This window comes from Scyliorhinus canicula, chromosome 27, assembly GCF_902713615.1.
Source record: "Scyliorhinus canicula chromosome 27, sScyCan1.1, whole genome shotgun sequence".
NCBI classification, from domain to species: domain Eukaryota; kingdom Metazoa; phylum Chordata; class Chondrichthyes; order Carcharhiniformes; family Scyliorhinidae; genus Scyliorhinus; species Scyliorhinus canicula.
Window position 1 is genome coordinate 2,622,832 of NC_052172.1, and position 27,800 is coordinate 2,650,631.

General features: G+C 52.4%; 1 protein-coding gene across 1 annotated transcript; it reads left to right on the top strand.

The window, feature by feature from the left end:
- Positions 1–280: 280 nt before the first annotated feature.
- Positions 281–26,916, top strand: LOC119957682 (basic phospholipase A2 taipoxin alpha chain-like). Its single transcript, XM_038785758.1, has 4 exons — positions 281–363; positions 2,490–2,657; positions 11,918–12,024; positions 26,765–26,916. The coding sequence occupies exons 1-4, from the start codon at positions 281–283 to the stop codon at positions 26,914–26,916; spliced, it is 510 nt and encodes a 169-aa protein (XP_038641686.1).
- The last annotated feature ends 884 nt before the right edge of the window (positions 26,917–27,800 follow it).

A 27,800-nucleotide genomic window follows, 5' to 3' on the forward strand; every position in this document is an offset into this window, starting at 1 on the left:
TGTATCTAGCCCTGTGCTGTACCTGTCCTGGGAGTGTTTGATGGGGACAGTGTAGAGGGAGCTTTACTCTGTATCTAACCCCGTGCTGTACCTGTCCTGGGAGTGTTTGATGGGGACAGTGTAGAGGGAGCTTTACTCTGTATCTAACCCCGTGCTGTACCTGTCCTGGGAGTGTTTGATGCGGATAGTGTAGAGGGATCTTTACTCTATATCTAACCCCGTGCTATACCTGTCCTGGGAGTGTTTGATGGTCTGATTGTGAAACACACTACCATAGGGAATGTTTGATGTGATTATTATTGATGCCTTTGAGGGGAAGCTGGGTAAGTACATGAGGGAGAAAGGAATGGAAACGCTGCGAGTGTTAGAGGAAGAGGAATGGGAGAAGCCTGGGGCGAAATTCTCCGCGGACTGACGTGACGCCCATTTCCGGCGGGCAAAAGCGGTGCGGATGACTCCGGCGTCAGGGCCTTCTTTTAAGCCCTTAATCTCCGTTCCCGAAAGGGCCAGCAGCGGACTGACACGCGCGTCAGTTTCACCCGCTGCGGAAGTGGCGAGACCCGGCGTTTGGGGGGGGGGGGAGGGGAGGAGAGAGACAGACCCGGCGTTTGGGGGGGGGGGGGGGGGAGGAGAGAGACAGCACGGTAGCATGGTGGTTAGCATAAATGCTGCACAGCTCCAGGGTCCCAGGTTCGATTCCCGGCTGGGTCGCTGTCTGTGTGGAGTCTGCACGTCCTCCCCGTGTGTGCGTGGGTTTCCTCCGGGTGCTCCGGTTTCCTCCCACAGTCCAAAGATGTGCGGGTTAGGTGGATTGGCCATGCTAAATTGCCCGGAGTGTCCTAAAAAGTAAGGTTAAGGGGGGGGTTGTTGGGTTACGGGTATAGGGTGGATACGTGGGTTTGAGTAGGGTGATCATTGCTCGGCACAACATCGAGGGCCGAAGGGCCTGTTCTGTGCTGTACTGTTCTGTTCTGTTCTGTTCTCTCCCCGCCCCCCCCTCCCCCCGCACTCTCCCTAGGTCACTGAACGACGTCAACCATTATCAATGGTTGACGCCGTTTTAAAGCTACCCGTGGCCACGTCGGCGGGACTTCGGCCCATCCGGCACGGAGAATGTCTGTCTGTTAAAAATCAATGACATCCCGCCGGCGCCAGCTGTTTTCGGAGGCTGCCGGCGGGATTTGCACAACGCCGGTTTTTGGCCGTTCGGAGAATTAAAAACCCTGCGGGAGCAGGAATAACGCCGCCGCCGGCCGATTCTCCGACCCTGCGTGGGGTCGGAGAATTTCGCCCCTGGTGTGGAACAGATCCAGAGCCATGGGACTGGATTCTCCATTCAGGTGACCAAGTTCTCCCACTGGAGTGGAATCGCTCCGGGTCAGCACTGGCACTAGGAGCAGTACCCAGGAGCGATTCCCTCTCCCTCTCTGTGTCAGCGTCTGCATGGACTGGAGCTCATGAGATGCTGTCGGAACCCGGCTAGTGGGCCGTTAACTGCTTTGACTTCCACTGTTTTGCAGCACTTAGCTCCCTTTGATGTGGTGAAGGGATGTCAGTCACACCAAGAGGATTTGTGTTGTGGGGGGCTGGGAGCCAACCATGGACTTTGGGGGGCACGCACGTTACATACTTACCGCCTTGACCCACCGCGGGGTGCACAGCTTCAGGGCAACGCTTGAAAATACCCTCACCAATCCACACCCGCCTGAATCCCGGCTGAGAGGCCTGGAGCATCCCGAGGAGGGCAGGAAAATCGGGTTTCCAGCCCGTTAATCAGGTTTCACTGGATGCCCTTGACCCATTTGCATCCTCCCGCGGGGCGGGGCGTGTAGCTCCCTGCCGCTGTGGGAGGGGGACCGGAACATTGGGCACTGATCTCGCTTTTAGCCCGGCGCTCGATCATAGATCACAGATCATAGAATTTACAGTGCAGAAGGAGGCCATTCGGCCCATCTGGTCTGCACCGGCTCTTGGAAAGAGCACCCTACCCAAGGTCAACACCTCCACCCTATCCCCATAACCTATGAACCCCACCCAACACTAAGGGCAATTTTGGACACTAAGGGACAATTTATCATGGCCAACCCACCTAACCTGCACATCTTTGGACTGTGGGAGGAAACCGGAGCACCCGGAGGAAACCCACGCACACACGGGGAGGACGTGCAGACTCCACACAGACCGTGACCCAGCCGGGAATCGAACCTGGGACCCTGATGCTGTGAAGCAATTGTGCTATCCACAATGCTACCGTCCTACCGATTCTCCGCTGGATCGGGAACCCCGCTACTGGCGACGGGTAACGGAGAATCCAGCCCATGGAATTGTTGGGCCGAATGGCCTGTTTCTGAGACGCAATTACTGCTGCATTCAGGAATATTCTTTTGCAGCTTCTGCTTTCTAAATCGGCGTGTTGTTAAATTGTCTCCCTGCTCACTCTGTACCAGGGCTTTCCTGACACAATGATTTATTTTGTTTTCCTCTTGTAGTAGTTTGTATCCCTGCCCATGGACACAAACATCCTCAAACAATCATCGTTTCCTGCAAAGGACTGTTGAGTGTGTCGATCGAACTAACCCGTACCAGCAACAGAGGAAGTATGGCTGTTTCTGTGGGTTTGGAGGAAATGGAAACCAGCCAGTGGATGACTTTGACAGGTAAAATGAGACGATACTTGTGTAAAAAACTCTCTCCATGAACCAAGATGTGTATCTTTGCGCTGGCTGAGAATCAGCAAGGTTTTACTCTGGTACAAAGCAGAGAGAAGAAATTCCTCAGAAAGACAGAACTTGCTTCTCTATAGTCCTGATCACTGCCTCCAGGCAGGATGCAATTTGTACACAGCAAGATCCCACAAGGGCTGTGATTAATGACCAGGTTGATCTGTTTTCCTGATGTTCATTGAGGGATAAATATACCTCGTGCTGTTTGCTTCTGACACCCTGAGTTCCAGTTTAGTCAAACAGAGCTGTCATTTCAATAATAACTGGGGGAAATGTATAGGGGTTACCGGGGGTAATTTACAGGAGTTACTGGGGGTAATTTACAGGAGTTACTGGGGGTAATTTACAGGAGTTACTGGGGGTAATTTACAGGAGTTACCGGGGGTAATTTACAGGAGTTACCGGGGGTAATTTACAGGGGTTACTGGGGGTAATTTACAGGAGTTACTGGGGGTAATTTACAGGGGTTACCGGGGTAATTTACAGGAGTTACCGGGGGTAATTTACAGGAGTTACTGGGGGTAATTTACAGGAGTTACTGGGGGTAATTTACAGGAGTTACCGGGGGTAATTTACAGGAGTTACCGGGGGTAATTTACAGCTGTTACTGGGGGTAATTTACAGGGGTTACCGGGGGTAATTTACAGGAGTTACCGGGGGTAATTTACAGGAGTTACTGGGGGTAATTTACAGGAGTTACTGGGGGTAATTTACAGGAGTTACCGGGGGTAATTTACAGGAGTTACCGGGGGTAATTTACAGGTGTTACTGGGGGTAATTTACAGGAGTTACCGGGGGTAATTTACAGGGGTTACTGGGGGTAATTTACAGGAGTTACCGGGGGTAATTTACAGGAGTTACTGGGGGTAATTTACAGGAGTTACTGGGGGTAATTTACAGGAGTTACCGGGGGTAATTTACAGGAGTTACCGGGGGTAATTTACAGGAGTTACCGGGGGTAATTTACAGGAGTTACCGGGGGGAATTTACAGGAGTTACCGGGAGGAATTTACAGGGGTTACTGGGGGTAATTTACAGGAGTTACTGGGGGTAACACACACATTTATACTCCGCCTACTGGGCGGAGCCAGCAGGCAGGGATCTACCCCCGTACCTGTAGTACAGGGGCCTGACCCTATTACATCTCACATGTGTACGATATACAACAGTGGTGACTACCACATTCACCCCCTGTTAAAAAGTAGTCCAGCGGGGGTGGTGGAAAACTATTTACAGATAATTGAGCATTGTTAAAGTGCACAGTTCTGGAAAAGTTTACAAATTCAGCCAGTCGGGTGCCTTGATCCTCTGTTTTGAGCACCGCAGTCCTGGTGGCAATGCCGGGTGGGTACTGCTGGAGCGGGGCGTGGGGGAGGAAGGTGCTCCGGGAGCGTGCAGTCCTCATCTTCATCCCTGGGTGGGACCAATGGTGAATGGATCGTCCTGGAGCGGGGGCTGTGGTGAGGTACGCTGGGGGGAGGATGGGTGGCACCGGGGCAGTGGCACCCAGGTCGTGCCAGGTCCCTGAGGGTGACCGTGTCTTGGTGGCCGTCGGGGTACGCCACGTAGGCGTACTGCGGGTTTGCACGGAGTAGCTGTATCCTCTCGACCAATGGATTCCGCCTTGTGGAGCCGCAGGTGCTTGCAGAGGAGAACGGGTCCTGGATCTGCCAGCCACGTTGGGAGCAAAACCCCAGAGGTGGACTTCCTGGGGAAGGTAAGGAGACGTTAATGGGGGGTTGCATTAGTTGCAGTGCAAAGTAGCGATTATATCGAGTGGAGGGCGTTGGGGAGGACCTCCTGCCAGCGGGAGGCCGGGAGATTTCTGGACCGTAGGGCCAGCAGGACGGCCTTCCAGACTGTCCCGTTCTCCCTCTCCACCTGCCCGTTTCCCCGGGGGCTGTAGCCGGTCGTCCTGCTCGAGGCAATGCCCTTGCTGAGCAGGAATTGACGCAGCTCATCACTCATAAAGGAGGACCCCCGGTCACTGTGGACGTAAGCGTGGAAACCGAACAGAGTAAAGGTGGTATTGAGGGCTTTGATGACTGTAGTAAGAAGTCTTACAACACCAGGCTAAAGTCCAACAGGTTTGATTCAAACACGAGCTTTCGGAGCAAATCATTCACCCGAGGAAGGAGCTGCGCTCCGAAAGCTCGTGTTTGAATCAAACCTGTTGGACTTTAACCTGGTGTTGTAAGACTTCTTACTGTGCTCACCTCAGTCCAACACCGGCATCTCCACATCTTTGATGACTGTGGCAGACATCATCTCGGGGCACGGAATGGCGAGTATTCGTCGACCACGTTAAGAAAGTACGTGTTGCGGTTGGTGGAGGGGAGGGGCCCTTTGAAGTCCATGCTGAGGCGTTCAAAGGGACGGGAGGCCTTCACCAGGTGCGCCCTGTCTGGCCGATAGAACATAGAACATAGAACAGTACAGCACAGAACAGGCCCTTCGGCCCTCGATGTTGCGGCTTGCACTCCGCACAGACCTGGCAGTCCCTGGTGACAACCCTGACTTCCGCAATGGAGTAGGGTAGGCTGCGGGCCTTGATGAAGTGACCAGGTGACCCCTGGGTGACAGAGGCCATCGTGTCGGACCCGGAGTCGGTCCACTTGTGCGCTGGCACATGTACCTCGGGATAGGGCATCGGGGGGGGGGGCTCGTTAAGCTTCCCGGGGCGATACAAAATCTCGTAATTGTAGGTGGAGAGCTCGATCCTCCACCTCAAGATTTTATCATTTTTGATCTTGCCCCGCTGTGTGTTATTGAACATGAAGGCTACCGACCGTTGGTCAGTGAGGAGAGTGAATCTCCTGCCGGCCAGGTAATGCCTCCAATTCCGCAGAGCTTCTACGATGGCTTGAGCCTCCTTCTCGACGGAGGAGTGCCGAATTTCGGAGGCATGGAGGGTGCGGGAAAAGAATGCCACGGGTCTGCCTGCCTGGTAGAGGGTGGCGGCCAGAGCGACGTCTGATGCATCTCGTCTCGTCTCGTCGACCGCGTCCATCGCGGACTTTGAGATTTCAGCCTTGATACGGTTGAAGGTCTGGTGAACCTCGGCCGTCAGGGGGAAAACTGTGGAGTGAATGAGTGGGCGGGCCTTGTCCGCATAGTTAGGGATCCCCCTGGATACAGTATGAGAAGAACCACAGGCATCGTTTGAGGGCCTTGGGGCAGTGGGGGAGGGGGAGTTCCATGAGAGGGCACATGCGATCGGGGTAGGGCTCTAGTACTCCATTTTGAACCACATAGCCGAGGATGACTGAGCGGTTGGTGCTGAAAACGCACTTCTCCTTGTTATATCTTAGGTTCAGGAGTTTGGCGGTGTGGAGAAATTTAAAAAGATTAGCGTCATGGTCCTGCTGATCATGGCCGCAGATGCTAACGTTACCCAGGTACGGGAAGGTGGCCCGCAGCCCGTACCGGTCAACCATTCGGTCCATCTCCTATTGGAAGACCGAGACCCCATTAGTGACACCAATGGGAACCCTAAGGAAGTGGTAAAGGCCGCTGTCTGCTTCGAATACCGTATATTGGCGATCCGCCTTGCGGATGGGGAGCTGGTGGAAGGCAGATTTCAGGTCCACTGTAGTGAAGACCCGGTACTGTGCAATCTGATTGACCATATCAGATATGCGTGGGAGGGGGTACACGTCGAGTGTCTGTACCGATTGATGGTCTGACTGTAGTCAATGACCATCCTGTTTTTCTCCCCAGTCTTTACAACGACCACTTGGGCTCTCTAGGGGCTGTTGATAGCCTCGATAATTCCTTCCCACAGTAACTGCTGGACCTCCGACCTATCGTATCATAGAATTTACAGTGCAGAAGGAGACCATTCAGCCCATGGAGTCAGCACCGGCTCTTGGAAAGAGCACCCTACCCAAGGTCAACACCTCCACCCTATCCCCAAATCCCAGTAACCCCACCCAACACTAAGGGCAATGTTTTGGACACTAAGGGCAATTTATCATGGCCAACCCACCTAACCTTTGGACTGTGGGAGGAAACTGGAGCACCTGGAGGAAACCCACACACACAACCGTGTGTGCAGGATTTATAGTTTCTGTGCCTCTGAGGGTGGTTCTGTCGCTGATCCGGTGTAGGTTTCAAAGCAAGCTAGCCAGTGGTCGAAGGCCGATGTGGCGTTGTCTACTTGAGGGTGCAGCTGCAGGCGATCTGGCTTGATAGGGCAGCACGGTAGCATTGTGGATAGCATAATGTCTTCACAGCTCCAGGGTCCCAGGTTCAATTCCGGCTTGGGTCACTGTCTGTGCGGAGTCTGCACATCCTCCCTGTGTGTGCGTGAGTTTCCTCCGGGTGCTCCGGTTTCCTCCCACAGTCCAAAGATGTGCAGGTTAGGTGGATTGGCCACGATAAATTGCCCCTAGTGTCCAAAATTGCCCTTAGTGTTGGGTGGGGTTACTGGATTATTGGGATAGGGGGAGGTGTTGACTTTGGGTAGGGTGCTCTTTCCAAGAGCCGGTGCAGACTCGATGGGCCGAATGGCCTCCTTCTGCACTGTAAATTCTATGATCTATGATGCGAAGGTCCATCGCTGTAAAATCTCTGCGTAATATATTGATGCACTATCAATTACAAAGAGACGAGAGTACAGAGTAATCGAGGCTTTATTATGCAGAGATGTGTTGCCTCCTACAGCTGCTGCCGAAATGGCAGCAGCTCGGTGAGCACACACATTTATACTCCGCCTACTGGGCGGAGCCAGAAGGCAGGAATCTACCCCCGTACCTGTAGTACAGGAGCCTTACCGTATTACATCTCATATGTGTACTAAATACAACAGTGGTGACTACCACAGTTACCCAAAGACGGTCCTGGTAGAGCAGTCCAGATTTTATTCCCTTTGCATACATGGCCGCTTTAACTTTATTAAAGCTCGCCCTCCTCTCAGCAAGTTCTGCTCCCAAGTCTTGTTTTGTCTCCTTTGCCCATCTCATGATGCTTTCTTTGTCCAGGAATCGATGCAGCCTCACCATCAATGCCCTCGGGGGCTCATGACCTTGGGGCTTGTGTATCAGTGCCCTGTGAGCCCGGTCCACCTCCAACGGCCTGTCGAACGCCTCTGCCCCCATCATTTTCTGCAACATCTTCACAACATCCGCACCAGCATCCGATCCTTCCTTTCCCTCTGGCAGACCGACCATCTGAATGTTCTGCCTGCGGGAACGATTCTCCAGGTCTTCCACCTTTTCCAGCAACCGCTTTTGTCAATCCTGTAAAATGCCAATTTGCAGGGCCATCCCAGTGGACTGCTCCTCTTGCTCCGTCGCCTACTCCAGTAGCTTTTGGATCGACTGTCCCTGGGCCGTCACTGTCACCTCCATCCGGTCGACAGCCTCCTTAATCAAGGCTACCACCTTGGTCAGGTCCTCGCACACTCCTTACGGTGCCAGGCGAACGTCTCATCCAGGTCTGTAACCAACTGATCCATCGACCATTGGGCTGGCAGGGCCGGACCTCGCTTCTCTGCCATTGCAGCCACCAAGCTCAGATCCTCACCTCCAACCAGCTTTTAATTCCTTCTTTTGTGATTACTTTTTGAGCGTAGTTCCATCGGATCGGAGTCATAAGAACATAAGAACATAAGAACTAGGAGCAGGAGTAGGCCATCTGGCCCCTCGAGCCTGCTCCGCCATTCAATTAGATCATGGCTGATCTTTTGTGGACTCAGCTCCACTTTCCGGCCCGAACACCATAACCCTTAATCCCTTTATTCTTCAAAAAACTATCTATCTTTACCTTAAAAACATGTAATGAAGGAGCCTCAACTGCTTCACTGGGCAAGGAATTCCATAGATTCACCACCCTTTGGGTGAAGAAGTTCCTCCTAAACTCAGTCCTAAATCTACTTCCCCTTATTTTGAGGCTATGCCCCTAGTTCTGCTGTCACCCGCCAGTGGAAACAACCTGCCCGCATCTATCCTATCTATTCCCTTCATAATTTTAAATGTTTCTATAAGATCCCCCCTCATCCTTCTAAATTCCAACGAGTACAGTCCCAGTCTACTCAACCTCTCCTCATAATCCAACCCCTTCAGCTCTGGGATTAACCTAGTGAATCTCCTCTGCACACCCTCCAGCGCCAGTACGTCCTTTCTCAAGTAAGGAGACCAAAACTGAACACAATACTCCAGGTGTGGCCGCACTAACACCTTATACAATTGCAACATAACCTCCCTAGTCTTAAACTCCATCCCTCTAGCAATGAAGGACAAAATTCCATTTGCCTTCTTAATCACCTGTTGCACTTGTAAACCAACCTTCTGTGACTCATGCACTAGCACACCCAAATCTCTCTGAACAGCGGCATGCTTTAATATTTTATCGTTTAAATAATAATCCCGTTTGCTGTTATTCCTACCAAAATGGATAACCTCACATTTGTCAACATTGTATTCCATCTGCCAGACCCGAGCCCATTCACTTAACATATCCAAAACCCTCTGCAGACTTCCAGTATCCTCTGCACTTTTCGCTTTACCACTCATCTTAGTGTCATCTGCAAACTTGGACACATTGCCCTTGGTCCTCAACTCCAAATCATCAATGTAAATTGTGAACAATTGTGGGCCCAACACGGATCCCTGAGGGACACCACTAGCTACTGATTGCCAACCAGAGAAACACCCATTTATCCCAACTCTTTGCTTTCTATTAATTAACCAATCCTCTATCCATGCTACTACTTTACCCTTAATGCCATGCATCTTTATCTTATGCAGCAACCTTTTGTGTGGCACCTTGTCAAAGGCTTTCTGGAAATCCAGATATACCACATCCATTGGCTCCCCGTTATCTACTGCACTGGTAATGTCCTCAAAAAATTCCACTAAATTAGTTAGGCATGACCTGCCTTTAACGAACCCATGCTGCGCCTGCCCAATGGGACAATTTCTATCCAGATGCCTCGCAATTTCTTCCTTGATGATAGATTCCAGCATCTTCCCTATTACCGAAGTTAAACTCACTGGCCTATAATTTCCTGCTTTCTGCCTACCTCCTTTTTTAAACAGTGGCGTCACGTTTGCTAATTTCCAATCCACCGGGACCACCCCAGAGTCTAGTGAATTTCGGTAAATTATCACTAGTGCATCTGCAATTTCCCTAGCCATCTCTTTTAGCACTCTGGGATGCATTCCATCAGGGCCAGGAGACTTGTCTACCTTTAGCCCCATTAGCTTGCCCATCACTCCCTTCTCGCCTTCTCTTCCTCTCACTTTAATCCACTTATGTGCTAGTGTTTAAAACAAACATGTTGGACTTTAACCTGGTGTTGTAAGACTTCTTACTGTACTTTAATCCACTTATGTTAGAAAAGATTTCTGTGAAAATCCAACTTAAAAGCCGTTAAAAAACCCACCAAGAGCAGGAGCTGCTAAATGTGCGACCTTTCACAGCATGGTCGTCACCGGACATCCATTCTCCATGTTTGTTGGGGGCAGTGCTCCATGTTTGTTGGGGGCAGTGCTCCATGTTTGTTGGGGGCAGCGCTCCATGTTTGTTGGGGGCAGCACTCCATGTTTGTTGGGGGCAGCGCTCCATGTTTGTTGGGGGCAGTTCTCCATGTTTGTTGGGGGCAGCGCTCCATGTTTGTTGGGGGCAGTGCTCCATGTTTGTTGGGGGCAGGGCTCCATGTTTGTTGGGGGCAGAGCTCCATGTTGTTGGGGGCAGCGCTCCATGTTGTTGGGGGCAGCGCTCCATGTTTGTTGGGGGCAGCGCTCCATGTTCATTGTGGGCAGTGCTCCATGTTTGTTGGGGGCAGCGCTCCATGTTTGTTGAGGGCAGCGCTCCATGTTTGTTGGGGGCAGCGCTCCATGTTTGTTGGGGGCAGCGCTCCATGTTCACTGTGGGCAGTGCTCCATGTTTGTTGGGGGCAGTGCTCCATGTTTGTTGGGGGCAGCGCTCCATGTTTGTTGGGGGCAGCGCTCCATGTTCATTGTGGGCAGTGCTCCATGTTTGTTGGGGGCAGGGCTCCATGTTTGTTGGGGTCAGCGCTCCATGTTTGTTGGAGGCAGTGCTCCATGTTTGTTGGGGGCAGTGCTCCATGTTTGTTGGGGGCAGTGCTCCATGTTTGTTGGGGGCAGTGCTCCATGTTCATTGTGGGCAGTGCTCCATGTTTGTTGGGGGCAGCGCTCCATGTTTGTTGGGGGCAGTGCTCCATGTTTGTTGGGGGCAGTGCTCCATGTTTGTAGGGGGCAGTGCTCCATGTTCATTGTGGGCAGTGCTCCATGTTTGTTGGGGGCAGCGCTCCATGTTTGTTGGGGGCAGCGCTCCATGTTCATTGGGGGCAGTTCTCCATGTTCACTGTGGGCAGTGCTCCATGTTTGTTGTTCGCTGGCTTCCATATTTGTGAGGGGCTGGGCTCCGTGTTCTTTCACAAAATAATGGTTTGATAATAATAATAGTTATTGTCACAAGTAGGCTTACATCAACAATACAATGAAGTTACTGTGAAAAGCCTGTAGTCGCACATTCCGGTGCCTGTTAGGGAAACAGAGGGAGAATTCAGAATGTCAAAATTACCCAACAGCACGTCTTTCAGGACTTATGGGAGGAAACCGGAGCAGCCGGTGGAAACTCACGCAGACACAGGGAGAACGTGTCGACTCCACACAGACAGTGACCCAAGCCGGGAATTGAACCTGGGACACTGGAGCTGTGAAGCCACAGTGCTAACCACTGTGCTACCGTGCTGCCCCAATGTTGATGCCAAGAATAATTCGACATGTTTCTGGAGTGTTTATGATATCACCTCCCATCTCAAACATCCCAGCTCCATGCTGCCATTGGTCTGACATGTCCACTCTCGGTGTGCCCACCTTTCCAAACCAATTGGAAAAGGAACAGACTCTTTGTCATCTGATTGGGTGTTTTTTCAGAAACAGCTTTTCCCTCCCACCACCAGTTTCTCTCCAATGAACAAATGCGTTGAACTAAAATAGGAGAACACCATGTTGTTAAAGGGCAGCAATGGCCTTATCCCCTCAGTTATGTGAAATGAGTTCCCTGAGGATTCATCTTTAGTTCCTGAAAATTCCAGGACAATTCTTCAGAGTTGGGAACCCAATCTGAGGCTTGTTTGGAATCATTAATCCCCTGACTGAGTTTCAGTCTCTCCATGAAAAACTTACATCTGAAATGATATCTCCTGTTTGTCACCCACTCAGATGCTGCCAAGTGAACGATGAGTGTTTTGGAGCAGCTCGAAGTACGGGATGTCCCAGATATTATATGTGGTACAGTCCAAATTGTGAAAATGGAATTCCCAAGTGCGGTAAGTTAACACCAAACAAAATCGATGTTGACCTCGGGAAGTTGCTCTGACTCCCTGTCCTCTCCCTTCCCTCAATAGTTCAACATCAGTAAAGTACAACAACAACTTATATTTATGTGGTGCCTTCAGCATTGGATTGGATTGGATTGGATTGTTTATTGTCATGTGTACCGAGGTACAGTGAAAAGTATTTTTCTGCAAGCAGCTCAACAGATCATTCAGTACATGGGAAGAAAAGGGAATTGAACAGAATTCAAGAAAATACATGAGAATACATAATAGGGCAACACAAGATATACAATGTAACTACATAAGCATTGGCATCGGATGAAGCAGACAGGGTGTAGTGTTAATGAGGTCAGTCAATAAGAGGGTCATTTAGGAGTCTGGTGACAGTGGGGAAGAAGCTGTTTTTGAGTCTGTTCGTCCGTGTTCCATGAAACATCCAAAGTGACTGACCAAAAGCTTTTGTTAAAGGTGTTTTAAGGAATGTCTCAATAGAGACAGGATGGTCTACATCTGAACCTGAGGGGCACCAATATCCTGGGGGGGAGATTTGTTAGTGCTCTTTGGTGGGGTTTAAACTAATTCAGCAGGGGCATGGGAACCTGGATTGTAGTTTTGGGGTACGGGAGATTGAGAGTATAGAGGTCAGGAGCACAGATTTGACTTCGCAGGAGGGTGCCAGTGTTCAGGTAGGTGGTTTGAAGTGTGTCTACTTCAATGCCAGGAGTATACGAAATAAGGTAGGGGAACTGGCAGCATGGGTTGGTACCTGGGACTTCGATGTTGTGGCCATTTTAGAGACATGGATAGAGCAGGGACAGGAATGGTTGTTGCAGATTCCGGGGTTTAGGTGTTTTAGTAAGCTCAGAGAAGGGGCAAAAGAGGGGGAGGTGTGGCGCTGCTAGTCAAGGACAGTATTACGGTGGCGGAAAGGATGCTAGATGTGGACTCTTCTTCCGAGGTAGTATGTGCTGAGGTTAGAAACAGGAAAGGAGAGGTCACCCTGTTGGGAGATTTCTATAGGCCACCTAATAGTTCTAGAGATGTAGAGGAAAGGATGGCAATGATGATTCTGGAAAAGAGCGAAAGTAACAGGGTAGTTGTTATGGGAGACTTTAACTTTCCAAATATTGACTGGAAAAGATTGTTCAAGTACATTAGATGGGTCGTTCTTTGTACAATGTGTGCAGGAGGGTTTCCTGACACAATATGTTGACAGGCCAACAAGAGGCGAGGCCACATTGGATTTGGTTTTGGGTAATGAACCCGGCCAGGTGTTAGATCTGGAGGTAGGTGAGCACTTTGCAGACAGTGACCACAATTCGGTGACCTTTACGTTAGTGATGGAAAGGGATAAGTATACCCCGCAGGGCAAGAGTTATAGCTGGGGGAAGGGCAATTATGATGCCATTAGACATGACTTAGGATGTGTAGGTTGGAGAGGTAGGCTGCAAGGGTTGGGCACACTGGATATGTGGAGCTTGTTCAAGGAACAGCTATTGTTAGGGACCTGGAGCTTGAGCTGGATGAACTTCGGATCATTCGGGAGGCAGAGGGGGTCAGAGATAGAAGCTCCAGGGAGGTAGTTACACCAAAGACTGGAGATAGATGGGTAATTGTAAGAGGGACTGGGAAGAAGCAGTCAGTGCAGGGACCCCCTGCGGTCGATCCCCTGAGTAACAAGTATACCGTTTTGGATACTTGGGGGGGGGGGGGGGGACTTACCAGGGGTAAGCCATGGGGTACGGGCCTCTGGCACAGAGTCTGTCCCTGTTGCTCAGAAGGGAAGGGGGGAAAGGAGTAGAACATTAGTAATTGGGGACTCAATAGTCAGGGGCACAGAGAGGAGATTTTGTGGGAGCGAGAGAGACTCACGTTTGGTATGTTGCTTCCCAGGTGCAAGGGTAAGTGATGTCTCGGATCGTGTTTTTCGGGTCCTTAAGGGGGAAGGGGAGCAGCCCCAAGTCGTAGTCCACATTGGCACTAACGACATAGGTAGGAAAGGGGACAAGGATGTCAGGCAGGCCTTTAGGGAGCTAGGATGGAAGCTCAGAGTGAGAACAAATAGAGTTGTTATCTCTGGGTTGTTGCCCGTGCCACGTGATAGTGAGACGAGGAATAGGGAGAGAGAGCAATTAAACACGTGGCTACAGGGATGGTGCAGGCGGGAGGGATTCAGATTTCTGGATAACTGGGGCTCTTTCTGGGGAAGGTGGGACCTCTATAGACAGGATGGTCTACATCTGAACCTGAGGGGCACCAATATCCTGGGGGGGAGATTTGTTAGTGCTCTTTGGGGGGGTATAAACTAATTCAGCAGGGGAATGGGAACCTGGATTGTAGTTTTGGGGTACGGGAGATTGAGAGTATAGAGGTCAAGAGCACAGATTTGACTTCGCAGGAGGGTGCCAGTGTTCAGGTAGGTGGTTTGAAGTGTGTCTACTTCAATGCCAGGAGTATACGAAATAAGGTAGGGGAACTGGCAGCATGGGTTGGTACCTGGGACTTCGATGTTGTGGCCATTTCAGAGACATGGATAGAGCAGGGACAGGAATGGTTGTTGCAGGTTCCGGGGTTTAGGTGTTTTAGTAAGCTCAGAGAAGGGGGCAAAAGAGGGGGAGGTGTGGCGCTGCTAGTCAAGGACAGTATTACGGTGGCGGAAAGGATGCTAGATGGGGACTCTTCTTCCGAGGTAGTATGGGCTGAGGTTAGAAACAGGAAAGGAGAGGTCACCCTGTTGGGAGTTTTCTATGGGCCACCTAATAGTTCTAGGGATGTAGAGGAAAGGATGGCGAAGATGATTCTGGAAAAGAGCGAAAGTAACAGGGTAGTTGTTATGGGAGACTTTAACTTTCCAAATATTGACTGGAAAAGATATAGTTTGAGTACATTAGATGGGTCGTTCTTTGTACAATGTGTGCAGGAGGGTTTCCTGACACAATATGTTGACAGGCCAACAAGAGGCAAGGCCACATTGGATTTGGTTTTGGGTAATGAACCAGGCCAGGTGTTAGATCTGGAGGTAGGTGAGCACTTTGGAGACAGTGACCACAATTCGGTGACCTTTACATTAGTGATGGAAAGAACATAAAAACATAAGAACATAAGAACTAGGAGCAGGAGTAGGCCATCTGGCCCCTCGAGCCTGCTCCGCCATTCAATTAGATCATGGCTGATCTTTTGTGGACTCAGCTCCACTTTCCGGCCCGAACACCATAACCCTTAATCCCTTTATTCTTCAAAAAACTATCTATCTTTACCTTAAAAACATGTAATGAAGGAGCCTCAACTGCTTCACTGGGCAAGGAATTCCATAGATTCACAACCCTTTGCGTGAAGAAGTTCCTCCTAAACTCAGTCCTAAATCTACTTCCCCTTATTTTGAGGCTATGTCTCAAAGGGATAAGTATACCCCACAGGGCAAGAGTTATAGCTGGGGGAAGGGCAATTATGATGCCATTAGACATGACTTAGGATGTGTAGGTTGGAGAAGGAGGCTGCAAGGGTTTGGCACACTGGATATGTGGAGCTTGTTCAAGGAACAGCTATTGCGTGTTCTTGATAAGTACGTACCAGTCAGGCAGGGAGGAAGGGGTAGAGCGAGGGAACCATGGTTTACTAAAGAAGTGGAATCTCTTGTTAAGAGGAAGAAGGAGGCCTATGTGAAGATGAGGCGTGAGGTTTCAGTTGGGGCGCTTGATAGTTACAAGGAAGCGAGGAAGGATCTAAAGAGAGAGCTAAGACGAGCAAGGAGGGGACATGAGAAGTCTTTGGCAGGTAGGATCAAGGAAAACCCAAAAGCTTTCTATAGGTATGTCAGGAATAAAAGAATGACTAGGGTAAGAGTAGGGCCAGTCAAGGACAGTGGTGGAAAGTTGTGTGTGGAGGCTGAGGAGATAAGCGAGATACGAAATGAATACTTTTCGTCGGTATTCACTCAAGAAAAAGATAATATTGTGGAGGAGAATGTTGAGACCCAGGCTATTAGAATAGATGGCATTGAGGTGCGTAGGGAAGAAGTGTTGGCAATTCTGGACAAGGTGAAAATAGATAAGTCCACGGGGCCTGATGGGATTTATCCTAGGATTCTCTGGGAAGCCAGGGAAGAGATTGCTGAGCCTTTGGCTTTGATTTTTATGTCATCATTGGCTACAGGAATAGTGCCAGAGGACTGGAGGATAGCAAATGTGGTCCCTTTGTTCAAGAAGGGGAGTAGAGATAACCCCGGTAACTATAGGCCGGTGAGCCTCACATCTGTTGTGGGTAAAGTCTTGGAGAGGATTATAAAAGATACGATTTATAATCATCTAGATAGGAATAATATGATTAGGGATAGTCAGCATGGTTTTGTGAAGGGTAGGTCATGCCTCACAAACCTTATCGAGTTCTTTGAGAAGGTGACTGAACAGGTAGACGAGGGTAGAGCAGTTGATGTGGTGTATATGGATTTCAGTAAAACATTTGATAAGGTTCCCCACGGTCGGCTATTGCAGAAAATACGGAGGCTGGGGATTGAGGGTGATTTAGAGATGTGGATCAGAAATTGGCTAGTTGAAAGAAGGCAGAGGGTGGTGGTTGATGGCAAATGTTCAGAATGGAGTTCAGTTACGAGTGGCTTACCACAAGGATCTGTTCTGGGGCCGTTGCTGTTTGTCATTTTTATAAATGACCTCGAGGAGGGCACAGAAGGTTGGGTGAGTAAATTTGCAGACGACACTAAAGTCGGTGGAGTTGTAGACAGTGTGGAAGGATGTTGCAGGTTACAGAGGGACATAGATACGCTGCAGAGCTGGGCTGAGAGGTGGCAAATGGAGTTTAATGTAGAGAAGTGTGAGGTGATTCATTTTGGAAAGAATAACAGGAATGCGAAATATTTGGCTAATGGTAAAATTCTTGGTAGTGTGGATGAGCAGAGGGATCTCGGTGTCCATGTACATAGATCCCTGAATGTTGCCACCCAGGTTGATAGGGTTGTGAAGAAGGCCTATGGTATGTTGGCCTTTATTGGTAGAGGGATTGAGTTCCAGAGCCATGAGGTCATGTTGCAGCTGTACAAAACTCTGGTACGGCCGCATTTGGAGTATTGCGTACAGTTCTGGTCGCCTCATTATAGGAAGGACGTGGAAGCTTTCGAACGGGTGCAGAGGAGATTTACCAGGATGTTGCCTGGTATGGAGGGAAAATCTTATGAGGAAAGGCTGATGGACTTGAGGTTGTTTTCGTTAGAGAGAAGAAGGTTAAGAGGAGACTTAATAGAGGCATACAAAATGATCAGAGGGTTAGATAGGGTGGACAGTGGCTAGCACGAGGGGACATAGCCTTAAATTGAGGGGTAATAGATATAGGACAGAGGTCAGAGGTGGGTTTTTTACGCAAAGAGTGGTGAGGCCGTGGAATGCCCTACCTGCAACAGTAGTGCACTCGCCAACATTGAGGGCATTTAAAAGTTTATTGGATAAGCATATGGATGATAATGGCATAGTGTAGGTTAGATGGCCTTTAGTTTTTGACTTCCCATGTCAGTGCAACATCGTGGGCCGAAGGGCCTGTACTGCGCTGTATCATTCTATGTTCTATGTTCGAGAGGCGGAAAGGTGGAGGGAGGGAATTTCGGAGCTTGGGGCCCAGACACCTGAAGACACGGCCACCAATGGTGAACCGATTAAAATTGGGAATGTTCAAGAGAGCAGGCCCGGAATGTTCCGTTTGGGAGACTAAGGTCCGGATTCTCCGTCGCATCGGGATATCCACTCCCAGCGGTGGGCAGCGGAGAATCCAACGCGGGCAGAAAATGGGATTACCGACGGAGCTGTGTCCCATATTCTCCGAATCGTCGGGATTCCCCGGTCCTCTGGGCCGGGGCTGACCCAAGGGATCCGGGGATAGGGGCTGAATTGTGTTGCGGGGTGGGGGGCAGCCACTCGACCTCTCTGTTGTGCTGTCGGCTTAAAATGGCGGCATGGCAGCAGGATTTGCTGGGGAATCCCTCGCAATCCTCACCGTGTATTAATTTGCACGGCTACGGATTGGGAGTCGCTTCCTGATTTGTGCTCCCAGTGGGAAGCAAATCAGGTGCAATTCAGCTCCGGTGTGAGAACATGGAGCTGGAATTGCGATCGGCAAAAAACAAAGTTCGCGCCCTGCGCTGATTTGGGCACATTCTCCGGACGCCAGGCCTGCGGAGGGGGAGCGAGAGGCTAAACAAACACTGAAAACCCATTGAGAATTGTGGGGCTTGCTGGGGGGGTAGCTGCCTGGGCCGGGGGCAGGAGCGGGGAGTGACTCAGTGTCGGGTCCGTGGGCTCGGGGTGTTCCCCTCAGGATGGGGGTGGCCTGGCTCAGGCCCCCATTGCTGCCGTCTGCCTTTTAAACCCACCCCCTTTGCTGCTACTTACAGGCTCCTGGCTGCTCACACTGCTGAGTGCTGCCTGTGTCCTTTAAACACTCAGAAGGCCTCTGGTCCCCTGGGAGCCCACCCAGGCCGCCCCTCTGGACACCCTCATACCTCAGCTGGATCATCAAGGGGATACAGACATAGGAGCAGAATTAGGCCATTCGGCCTATCGAGTCTGCTCCGCCATTCAATCATGGCTGAGATGTTTCCCATCCCCAATCTCCGGCCTTCTCCTCATAACCCCTTATTATTCCCCTTATTAATCAAGCTGGGCGTGGCCAAGATAAATCCAATGCCCACCAGGTGTTGACAATCCTCAGAAGCGCTGCTCCATTGCAGAGGGCAGGTGATCAGCCGAGCTCACCCCAACCAGAGGACACCTGCACCGTGGCCGTTGGAGGCCTCCCTGGTTCTCTGCCCCCTCTCAGGGCAGAGGCCTCACAGCGAGGGTCCTGATGGTGGGCTGGTGTGGGTCCTGAAGGTCGGTCGGTGTGAGTCCCGAAGGTCGGTCGGTGTGGGTCCCGAAGGTGGGCTGGTGTGGGTCCCGAAGGTCGGTCGGTGTGGGTCCCGAAGGTCGCTCGGTGTGGGTCCCGAAGGTCGGTCGGTGTGGGTCCCGAAGGTCGGTCGGTGTGGGTCCCAAAGGTCGGTCGGTGTGGGTCCCGAAGGTGGGTCGGTGTGGGTCCCGAAGGTCGGTCGGTGTGGGTCCCGAAGGTCGGTTGGTGTGGGTCCCGAAGGTCGGTCGGTGTGGGTCCCAGAGGTCGGTCGGTGTGGGTTATGAAGGTCAGTCGGTGTGGGTCCCGCAGGTGGGCTGGTGTGGGTCCCGAAGGTCGGTCAGTGTGGGTCCCAAAGGTCGGTCGGTGTGGGTGGCGAATCCTCCGCACTTTCCGGGCTAGGTCGGAGCCGGAAGGTTTGGCACCGAAGGGCCGCCGTGAGTTGGCACATGTGCAGAAGGGCCTGTGCGGTTTTGCACTTGCGCAGGCTGGCCGGCGTGTTCCTGGTTCCGCCGATCGCGGGCCAGGCCACCTTGAGCCCCCCCCCCCCCCCGGGGCTGCATCACCCCGCGCCCCCCCCCCGAGGACTCACCGAGCCGGCCTCCAAGCCAGGTCCCGCCGTGATGGACCATGTCCATTTCACGCCGGCGGGACAGGCCAGGAAATGACGGCCGTTCTGCTCATCGGGGCCTGGAGAATTGCCGAGGGGGGGGGGGTCGCTGCCAATGGCCCCCGACCGGCAGGGCGTAAACCCAGCTCCCGTCCGGAAACTGGCACCGGAGAATACGGGAGCCGGAGAATACGGGAGCCGGAGAATACGGCAGCCGGAGAATACGGGAGCCGGAGAATACGGGAGTCGGAGAATACGGCAGCCGGAGAATACGGGAGCCGGAGAATACGGCAGCCGGAGAATACGGCAGCCGGAGAATACGGCAGCCGGAGAATACGGGAGCCGGAGAATACGGCAGCCGGAGAATACGGGAGCCGGAGAATACGGCAGCCGGAGAATACGGCAGCCGGAGAATACGGCCGCCGGAGAATACGGCAGCCGGAGAATGCGGCAGCCGGAGAATGCGGGAGCCGGAGAATACGGCAGCCGGAGAATACGGGAGCCGGAGAATACGGCAGCCGGAGAATGCGGCAGCCGGAGAATACGGCAGCCGGAGAATACGGCAGCCAGCGTCGGAGCGACGGGGAGGGATTCACTCCGCTCCCAGGGATTCTCCGTCCCGGCGGGGGTCAGAGAATCCGCCCTAGATTTCGCCATAATATACCCCAGTATATCACGGTGCAGACAGATACTGATGGACACACACTGGGACCAATCAACATGCACAAACACCGCAGCCAATCACCAGTTAGAATACACACACTATAAAGGCAGAGGGCACCACGGTTCCCGCTCATTCTGGGTGCTGCCTCTCAGTGTAACAGGAACTCATCCAGCCCAGCATAGACTCACACCATGTGCTGAGAGAATCAACTGGTTCGGACAAGGCTTAGGTCTCTAGTTTAAGTTAGCATCATTTAGACCCACAGTCATCGTGTGTTAGTTAGTTAGAAGTAGTTAATAAAATTGAGTTGAATCTTCATCAGTGTTGGAAGTGTCTGTTCATCTCCCAAATCTACACTAGCCAACACTTCATGATACCAGGAGTTGAGGGATGCTCGCACTTCTGAGACCTGCCTTTCAGTGATCTGCCTTCCACCAGTCTCACGCCATCCTACAGAATGGACTCCGTTCGCCCGCCGCCGCCTCTCCGCATTGCCGGGAATCTGGGCTCGAACTGGAAACTTTCAAACAGCGCTTCCAGCTGTACCTCGAAGCCAGGGACCTGGAAGCTGCCTCGGACACACGGAAGATTGCTCTCTTCCTCTTCACAGCCGGGGACCACGCTCTGCACATTTACAACTCGCTCACCTTCGATGAGTGGGAGGACAAATCGAAGTTCAAAACCGTAATTCTAAAGTTCAACAGCCACTGCGCAGTCGAGGTCAATGAGAGCTTCAACAGGTCCATGAATCAGCAGCGAATTCAGGGTAAGGACGAGCCTTTCCAGTTCTTTATTACCCACCTCCGCATCCTTGCACAGTCCTGCAACTACGGGTCCACCTCTGACTCCATGCTCCGTAACCAGATAGTTTTTGGTGTTCAATCTGAGACCCTGAGCCAGCAGCTACTAAAAGTAAAGCAGCTCACCCTGTCCACGGCCATTGAGACCCGTGTACTTCATGAACATGCCTCGATACGCTACTCCTGAATCCAGGCGGCAAACCTCTTACGAGGCAGAACAGGTTTGGATCTGAACGATGGCGGCAATTTTGTGCGCTTTACGCGGAGTCCCGCGATTACACGCAGCGAGCGCGCTGACGTCACAGATCGCTTCGCGCAGGTGCGTGCTACGCTGGATTGCCCTGCGCATGCGCGGTGGCGCGATTAACGTCCCGACGCTTCGGCGTGCGACAACTGCAGCTCCGCCCACTTAAAGCTGCAATGTCCCGTGAAGACCCGACGCTACCTGCAGTGTGGCAAACTCGGCCACTATGCTGCAATGTGCAAAGCTTCCCTGCCGGCTGCTTTTAGGAGGTCCACCCAGCCCCACAGAGACGTCAGAGCTATCCAGCCTGCCATCAATGAACCTACTCCAGACCTTGCTTCCGACTGTTCCTGCGATGACCCACAGGTCCCGTTCCAAATCGGCGTCGTTACCACGAACAGGATGTCCCCCAAGCGTGGCACTGAACCCGTCCATGTCCACAGCGTCAGCCAGGATGATGAGTGGTGTGCCACCCTTATGGTCAATTGGTCCCCTGTCAGGTTCCGCTTGGACACTGGCGCTTCTGCCAATCTCATTGCGTTGTCTGATTCCCGCAAGCTCTGTGTACAGCCTGCTGTCCTGCCATCTGCCTGTAAATTGCTGGCCTTTAGTGGCAATGCCATCGCTGCCAGCTGCTCCTGCCGCCTTGAGGTGACACATCGTGCTCACACAGTCATTCTCCCGTTCGAGATTGTTGCTGCCTCAAAAGCCTCCTTGCTTGGTGCGCAGGCATGCAGGCTGCTCCACTTAGTGCAGAGAGTACTCTCTCTCGCTTCAAGCAATGTGTCTGCATCCTCTGACACAGACTTCAGGGCGCAGCCCGGCTCCGCCATCCAGCAATACCATGATGTCTTCAAAGGCATGGCCACGCTCCCGTACACGTATAAAATCTTACTCAAGCCCAACGCCACGCCCGTTGTTCACCCACCTCGCAGAGTCCCAGCGCCCCTCAAGGACCGTCTCAACCAACAGCTCCAGGACCTCCAGGACCAAGGAGTCATCTCTAGGGTCACGGAACCCACAGTCTGGGTAAGCTCCATGGTCTGTGTCAAGAAGCCGTCCGGCGAGCTGTGGATCTGTATTGATCCTAAAGATCTGAATCAGAATATCAAGCGGGAGCACTACCCGATTCCGAAACGTGAGGAGCTCACGTCCGAGATGGCCCACGCCAAACTATTCTCAAAGCTGGATGCCTCGAAGGGTTTCTGGCAGATCCAACTAGATGAGTCACGCAGGAAGCTGTGTGAGTTCAGCACCCCCTTTGGCAGGTTCTGCTACAACCGGGTGCCATTCGGCATCATCTCTGTGTCCGAAGTTTTCCACCGGATCATGGAGCAGATGATGGAGGGGATCGACGGTGTCCGGGTATATGTCGACGACATTATTATCTGGTCAACCACCCCACAGGAACACATTGCCCGCCTTCAGCGTGTTTTCAGGCGCATCCACGAACACGGCCTCCGCCTCAATAGGGCCAAATGCTCCTTCGGACAGTCGAGTATCAAGTTTCTGGGGGATCACATCTCCCACCAGGTGGTGCGTCCGGACAAGGACAAGATTGCAGCAATCACTCCGCCCCGCTCTCAACTGGCCTATCGCTCCGCCCCGCTCTCCACCGGCCTATCGCTCCGCCCCGCTCTCCACCGGCCTATCGCTCCGCCCCGCTCTCAACTGGCCTATCGCTCCGCCCCGCTCTCCACCGGCCTATCGCTCCGCCCCGCCCTCCACCGGCCTATCCCTCCGCCCCGCTGCCCACCGGCCTGTCCCTCCGCCCCGCTCTCCACCGGCCTATCGCTCCGCCCCGCTCTCCACCGGCCTATCGCTCCGCCCCGCTCTCCACCGGCCTATCGCTCCTCCCCGCTCTCCACCGGCCTATCGCTCCGCCCCGCTCTCCACCGGCCTATCCCTCCGCCCCGCTCTCCACTGGCCTATCGCTCCTCCCCGCTCTCCACCGGCCTATCGCTCCGCCCCGCTCTCCACCGGCCTATCGCTCCGCCCCGCCCTCCACCGGCCTATCCCTCCGCCCCGCTGCCCACCGGCCTGTCCCTCCGCCCCGCTCTCCACCGGCCTATCGCTCCGCCCCGCTCTCCACCGGCCTATCGCTCCGCCCCGCTCTCCACCGGCCTATCGCTCCGCCCCGCTCTCCACCGGCCTATCCTTCCGCCCCGCTCTCCACCGGCCTATCGCTCGGCCCCGCTCTCCACCTGCCTATCGCTCCGCCCCGCTCTCCACCGGCCTATCGCTCCGCCCCGCTCTCCACCGGCCTATCGCTCCGCCCCGCTCTCCACCGGCCTATCGCTCCGCCCCGCTCTCCACCGGCCTATCGCTCCGCCCCGCTCTCCACCGGCCTATCGCTCCGCCCCGCTCTCCACCGGCCTATCGCTCCGCCCCGCTCTCCACCGGCCTATCGCTCCGCCCCGCTCTCCACCGGCCTATCGCTCCGCCCCGCTCTCCACCGGCCTATCGCTCCGCCCCGCTCTCCACCGGCCTGTCGCTCCGCCCCGCTCTCCACCGGCCTATCGCTCCGCCCCGCTCTCCACCGGCCTATCGCTCCGCCCCGCTCTCCACCGGCCTGTCGCTCCGCCCCGCTCTCCACCGGCCTATCGCTCCGCCCCGTTCTCCACCGGCCTATCGCTCCGCCCCGCTCTCCACCGGCCTATCGCTCCGCCCCGCCCTCCACCGGCCTGTCGCCTACTCAGCTGCTAATGAACCGCACCCTCAGGATGACGGTGCCATCGATTCTCACTCCCAACCTCGATTATGTCCCCGTGCCCCACCGCATCCACATGTCTCAACTGCAGCAGAAAACTTCCTACGACTCACGGGCTGCTGACCTTCCCAACATCCATCCACGCGACAAGGTTCGCATCCACCTCCCGGATGGTGGCTGGTCTGCGCCTGCTGTCGTTCTAAGGCAGGTGCCCCCCCCCCCCCCCCCCCCCCCCCCCACCCCTTCCTGGTCCGCTTACCGGATGGATCCATTCGGCACCGCAACAGGCGTGTTCTTCGCCTGGTTCCAGGGTCTTCACGGGATCCTCCGACCAGCTCTGCTCCTGATCCGGCCGTGGACTGTGTGGGGCTTCCGTTCGCTCTGCCTGCCCCTGACGGTGCTGCAGCCCTCCCGGCTCCTGAGCCGCCAGCCACTGTCCCATCCTTGAGTCGGTCAAACAGAGTTCGTCGCCCACCACAGAGACTGAACTTCTGAACTCTGTACCCATGTGGACTTTCTGAAATGTTTTTTTTTTCTGTATCCTTCATTGTTGCATTCGTTATCCAGTGATTTGTAAATCGATTCGTCGGTTGTTCCAGTTCATGGTAGTCATCTGCACCAGGCACCTTCCTCTGTAAATAGTCTTGTTCCCTGGATATAGCTTTGTACATCTGCCTTCGCACCTCACACGTAGCTAGGTACATTCTCCACACACCCACACTATTTATTAGCACATGCCTATATCAACATTTTTTATAAAAGGGGGGATGTCATAATATACACCAGTGTATCATGGTGCAGACAGATACTGATGGACACACACAGGGACCAATCAACATGCACAAACACCGCAGCCAATCACCAGTTAGAATACACACACTATAAAGGCAGAGGGCACCACGGTTCCCGCTCATTCTGGGTGCTGCCTCTCAGTGTAACAAGAACTCATCCAGCCCAGCATAGACTCACACCACGTGCTGAGAGAATCAATTGGTTCGGGCAAGGCTTAGGTCTCTAGTTTAAGTTAGCATCATTTAGACCCACAGTCATTGTGTGTTAGTTAGTTAGAAGTAGTTAAATAAAATTGAGTTGAACCTTCCTCAGTGTTGGAAGTGTCTGTTCATTTCTCAATTCCACACCAGCCAACACTTCCAGTGTTTTAAAAATTATGCACTGAATGTTTAAATTCCACCAGCTGCCGTGGTGGGATTTGAACCCGCGTCCCCAGAGCTTTAGTCTGGGTCTCTCCATTACTAATCCACCTCCCACCATTTTGTTTAAAGTCTGCTCCACAGCCCTGGTCATGTGATTTGCCAGGACCCAGCTCCCAGCGCCGTGCAAGTGAAACCCACCCCAACGGTACAGCTCTCTCTGTCCTCAGTACTGATGCCAGTGCCCCATGAATGGTGACCCATCGCTCCCACACCAATCTCTGAGCCACGCACTCAACTCCCTGATCTTATTGACCCAATGTCAATTTGTCTGTGGCTCAGAGATTGTTACCTTTGTGGTTCTGCTTTTTAGTTGAGTCCCGAGCTGCTCAACCTCTCTGATCAGAACCTCTTTCTTAGTCCTATCTGTGTGGTTGGTCCCCACCGATACAACAACAACTGAATTCTTCCCCCAGGAGTTACTAACCCTGGCACCGGGCTGGCAACACGGCCCTCGGGGCTCACACTCTCTCGATGCTGAGAACACTGTCTATCCCTCTAACAACACTGTCCACTGCTGCAATCCCATTCCTTTACATTCCTCCCACTTGTCTGTGTCCCTGTCCCCAGGTGCGGTGGTCAGTCTGCTCACCCTCCCAGCAGCCCTCACTCTCGTCCACACAGGCTGCAAAAACCTCCAATCTCTCGGACAAGTGTAAGGGCTGAGTGTCTTCCATTACTACCTCCTGGATCCTCACGTGTAGTCATCCTGTCTGTCCCTGATCACGGACCCAATGAAGTAGCTAAGCTAAGGGGTGTGACAAAGTGTCCAGGGAGCATTATCTCTCCCTGATGCCATTGCCCTGTCTGAAGCTCCGAGTCCAGCTCATTCACTCTGAGCCGCAGTTCCTCGAGCTGTGGACACTTACTGAAGATGTGGTTGCTGTGGATCAGACATCACCTGCCTTGCAGTGAATTTTCTATAACTAATTTGGTTTCAAGTTTCGAAATATCACAATTCCCCAGATTCGAGGTGGGGAACATTTGTGGTGATATTGAGGTTTGAGATAGTTTGCTGCTTCTCGCTGTGGTGGGACTCTCATTATGTCCCCCATAGAAATCACCAAGTTAGGGGCCCTCACCCATAGAAATCACCATGTTAGGGACCCCCCCCCCCCCACAATGTTAGGGCCCCCAATACATTAACGGAATGCAGCCCACATCACCGACAGCATTGGGGAATTTCACAATATTAGGGAACCCCTGACAACATCAAGGACAGAATCCACAGCAGCCGATTACAGGCCACCCCTTCCTCACCCACGTTACAGACTCTCCACAGCTTCAGACCCCCCCCCACCCCTCAGCACCAAAATATTAGATTAAAAATTAATGCAGAACATCAGAGACATTCTAAGATGTTAGCTGCCCCATCGTTTAGGAAGCTTCAAGACCATTATTGGGCCCCGAACCATTGTGAATCACCCACAACATTATGGACCCAACAACAATGAAGGTTTTTGCAATATTATGTAATCTCACATCCTTACCCCCACCCGCCACATTAGTGTGTACATTAATGTGTGTATATCCCAGTGTGTGTTTCCATGTATACATTACAGTGCATATTTTACACTGTGTATATTTGGTTGTTCTCTCCTCTTTTTCAGTTGATTTCTCGGTGATACCTCTCAAAACAGAGTGTCGTAAGAAGGCATGCAACTGTAACATTGCAGCTGCCCTGTGCCTCAGGGAGAATAGCGACAAATACAACCCAAAGTTTGTGGATTATGACCAAAATCTGTGCAAGACCGTCAAATAGCTCCAGCTCGCAATGAAGCGATGGTGATGTGACCGAGAGTCACACTGACAAGAATCTCTCCAATAGAATATTCCGGGTCTGATTGATGGGATTTCTCTTTTGCCGTCTCACTAATTTCTAATTGCTCACTGAGTGTCTCTCAGATCTCGCTTTTGTTGCTGTTTTACCTTTAATTCATTTAAAATGTACTTTACAATTCTGGTGAAATAAAATACACTGATTGAAGCATGCAATGCTGGGAGTGGGAGTGTTTATTCATTATTGATACAGGGGGCATGTCCAATTAGTTTCTGCACAGACACTCTGATCTTTCACAGACAGTATGGGATCCTGCTGTTCTCTTTGTACTTTGTGGTGCGACACTGCCACCTGCTGGTGTAACAGCAGCAGCAGCCGTCACGTCTCTGCTCCCAAATGCTGATAGAGACACCCCTGGTGTCACAGTCAGAAACTGCCAACTTCATTGAGCCAAATGCTGCAACTCTTGAGGTAATTTCGACATTGCTGCAATCGGTGTAAATAAAAATTGGGAGAGATATAAAGTGGGCTATCACACCCGGGTCAAAATTACCCCCAGTAAATATTGTTAAAGCTCTCATTCATTCAGACTCCTGCCCCAAGTTATTGCAAAGTGGTTAATTCTTCAGCAATGTGAGACCAAACTGTGTTCACTACAGGGATCTTCTTACCAGAGACACTGTCAAATATAAAAACATGAGAAATGGGAACAGGAGGAGGCCACTCGGCCCCTCGAGCCTGCTCCACCATTCGAAACGAATATGGCCGATCCTTGCCTCAATTCCTCTTTCTCGCCCGATCCCCACATCCTTGACTCCCTGAGTGACCAAAACTCTGCCCATCTCAGCCTCAGGACCAATGGATAC

Coding starts and splice junctions, on each gene's coding strand:
- LOC119957682 (XM_038785758.1), top strand. CDS start 281: ATGTTTGATGTGATTATTATTGATGCCTTTGAGGGGAAGCTGGGTAAG. Junction 364..2,489: donor GGAATGGAAACGCTGCGAGT/GTTAGAGGAAGA, acceptor TTCCTCTTGTAG/TAGTTTGTATCCCTGCCCAT. Junction 12,025..26,764: donor AAATGGAATTCCCAAGTGCG/GTAAGTTAACAC, acceptor CCTCTTTTTCAG/TTGATTTCTCGGTGATACCT.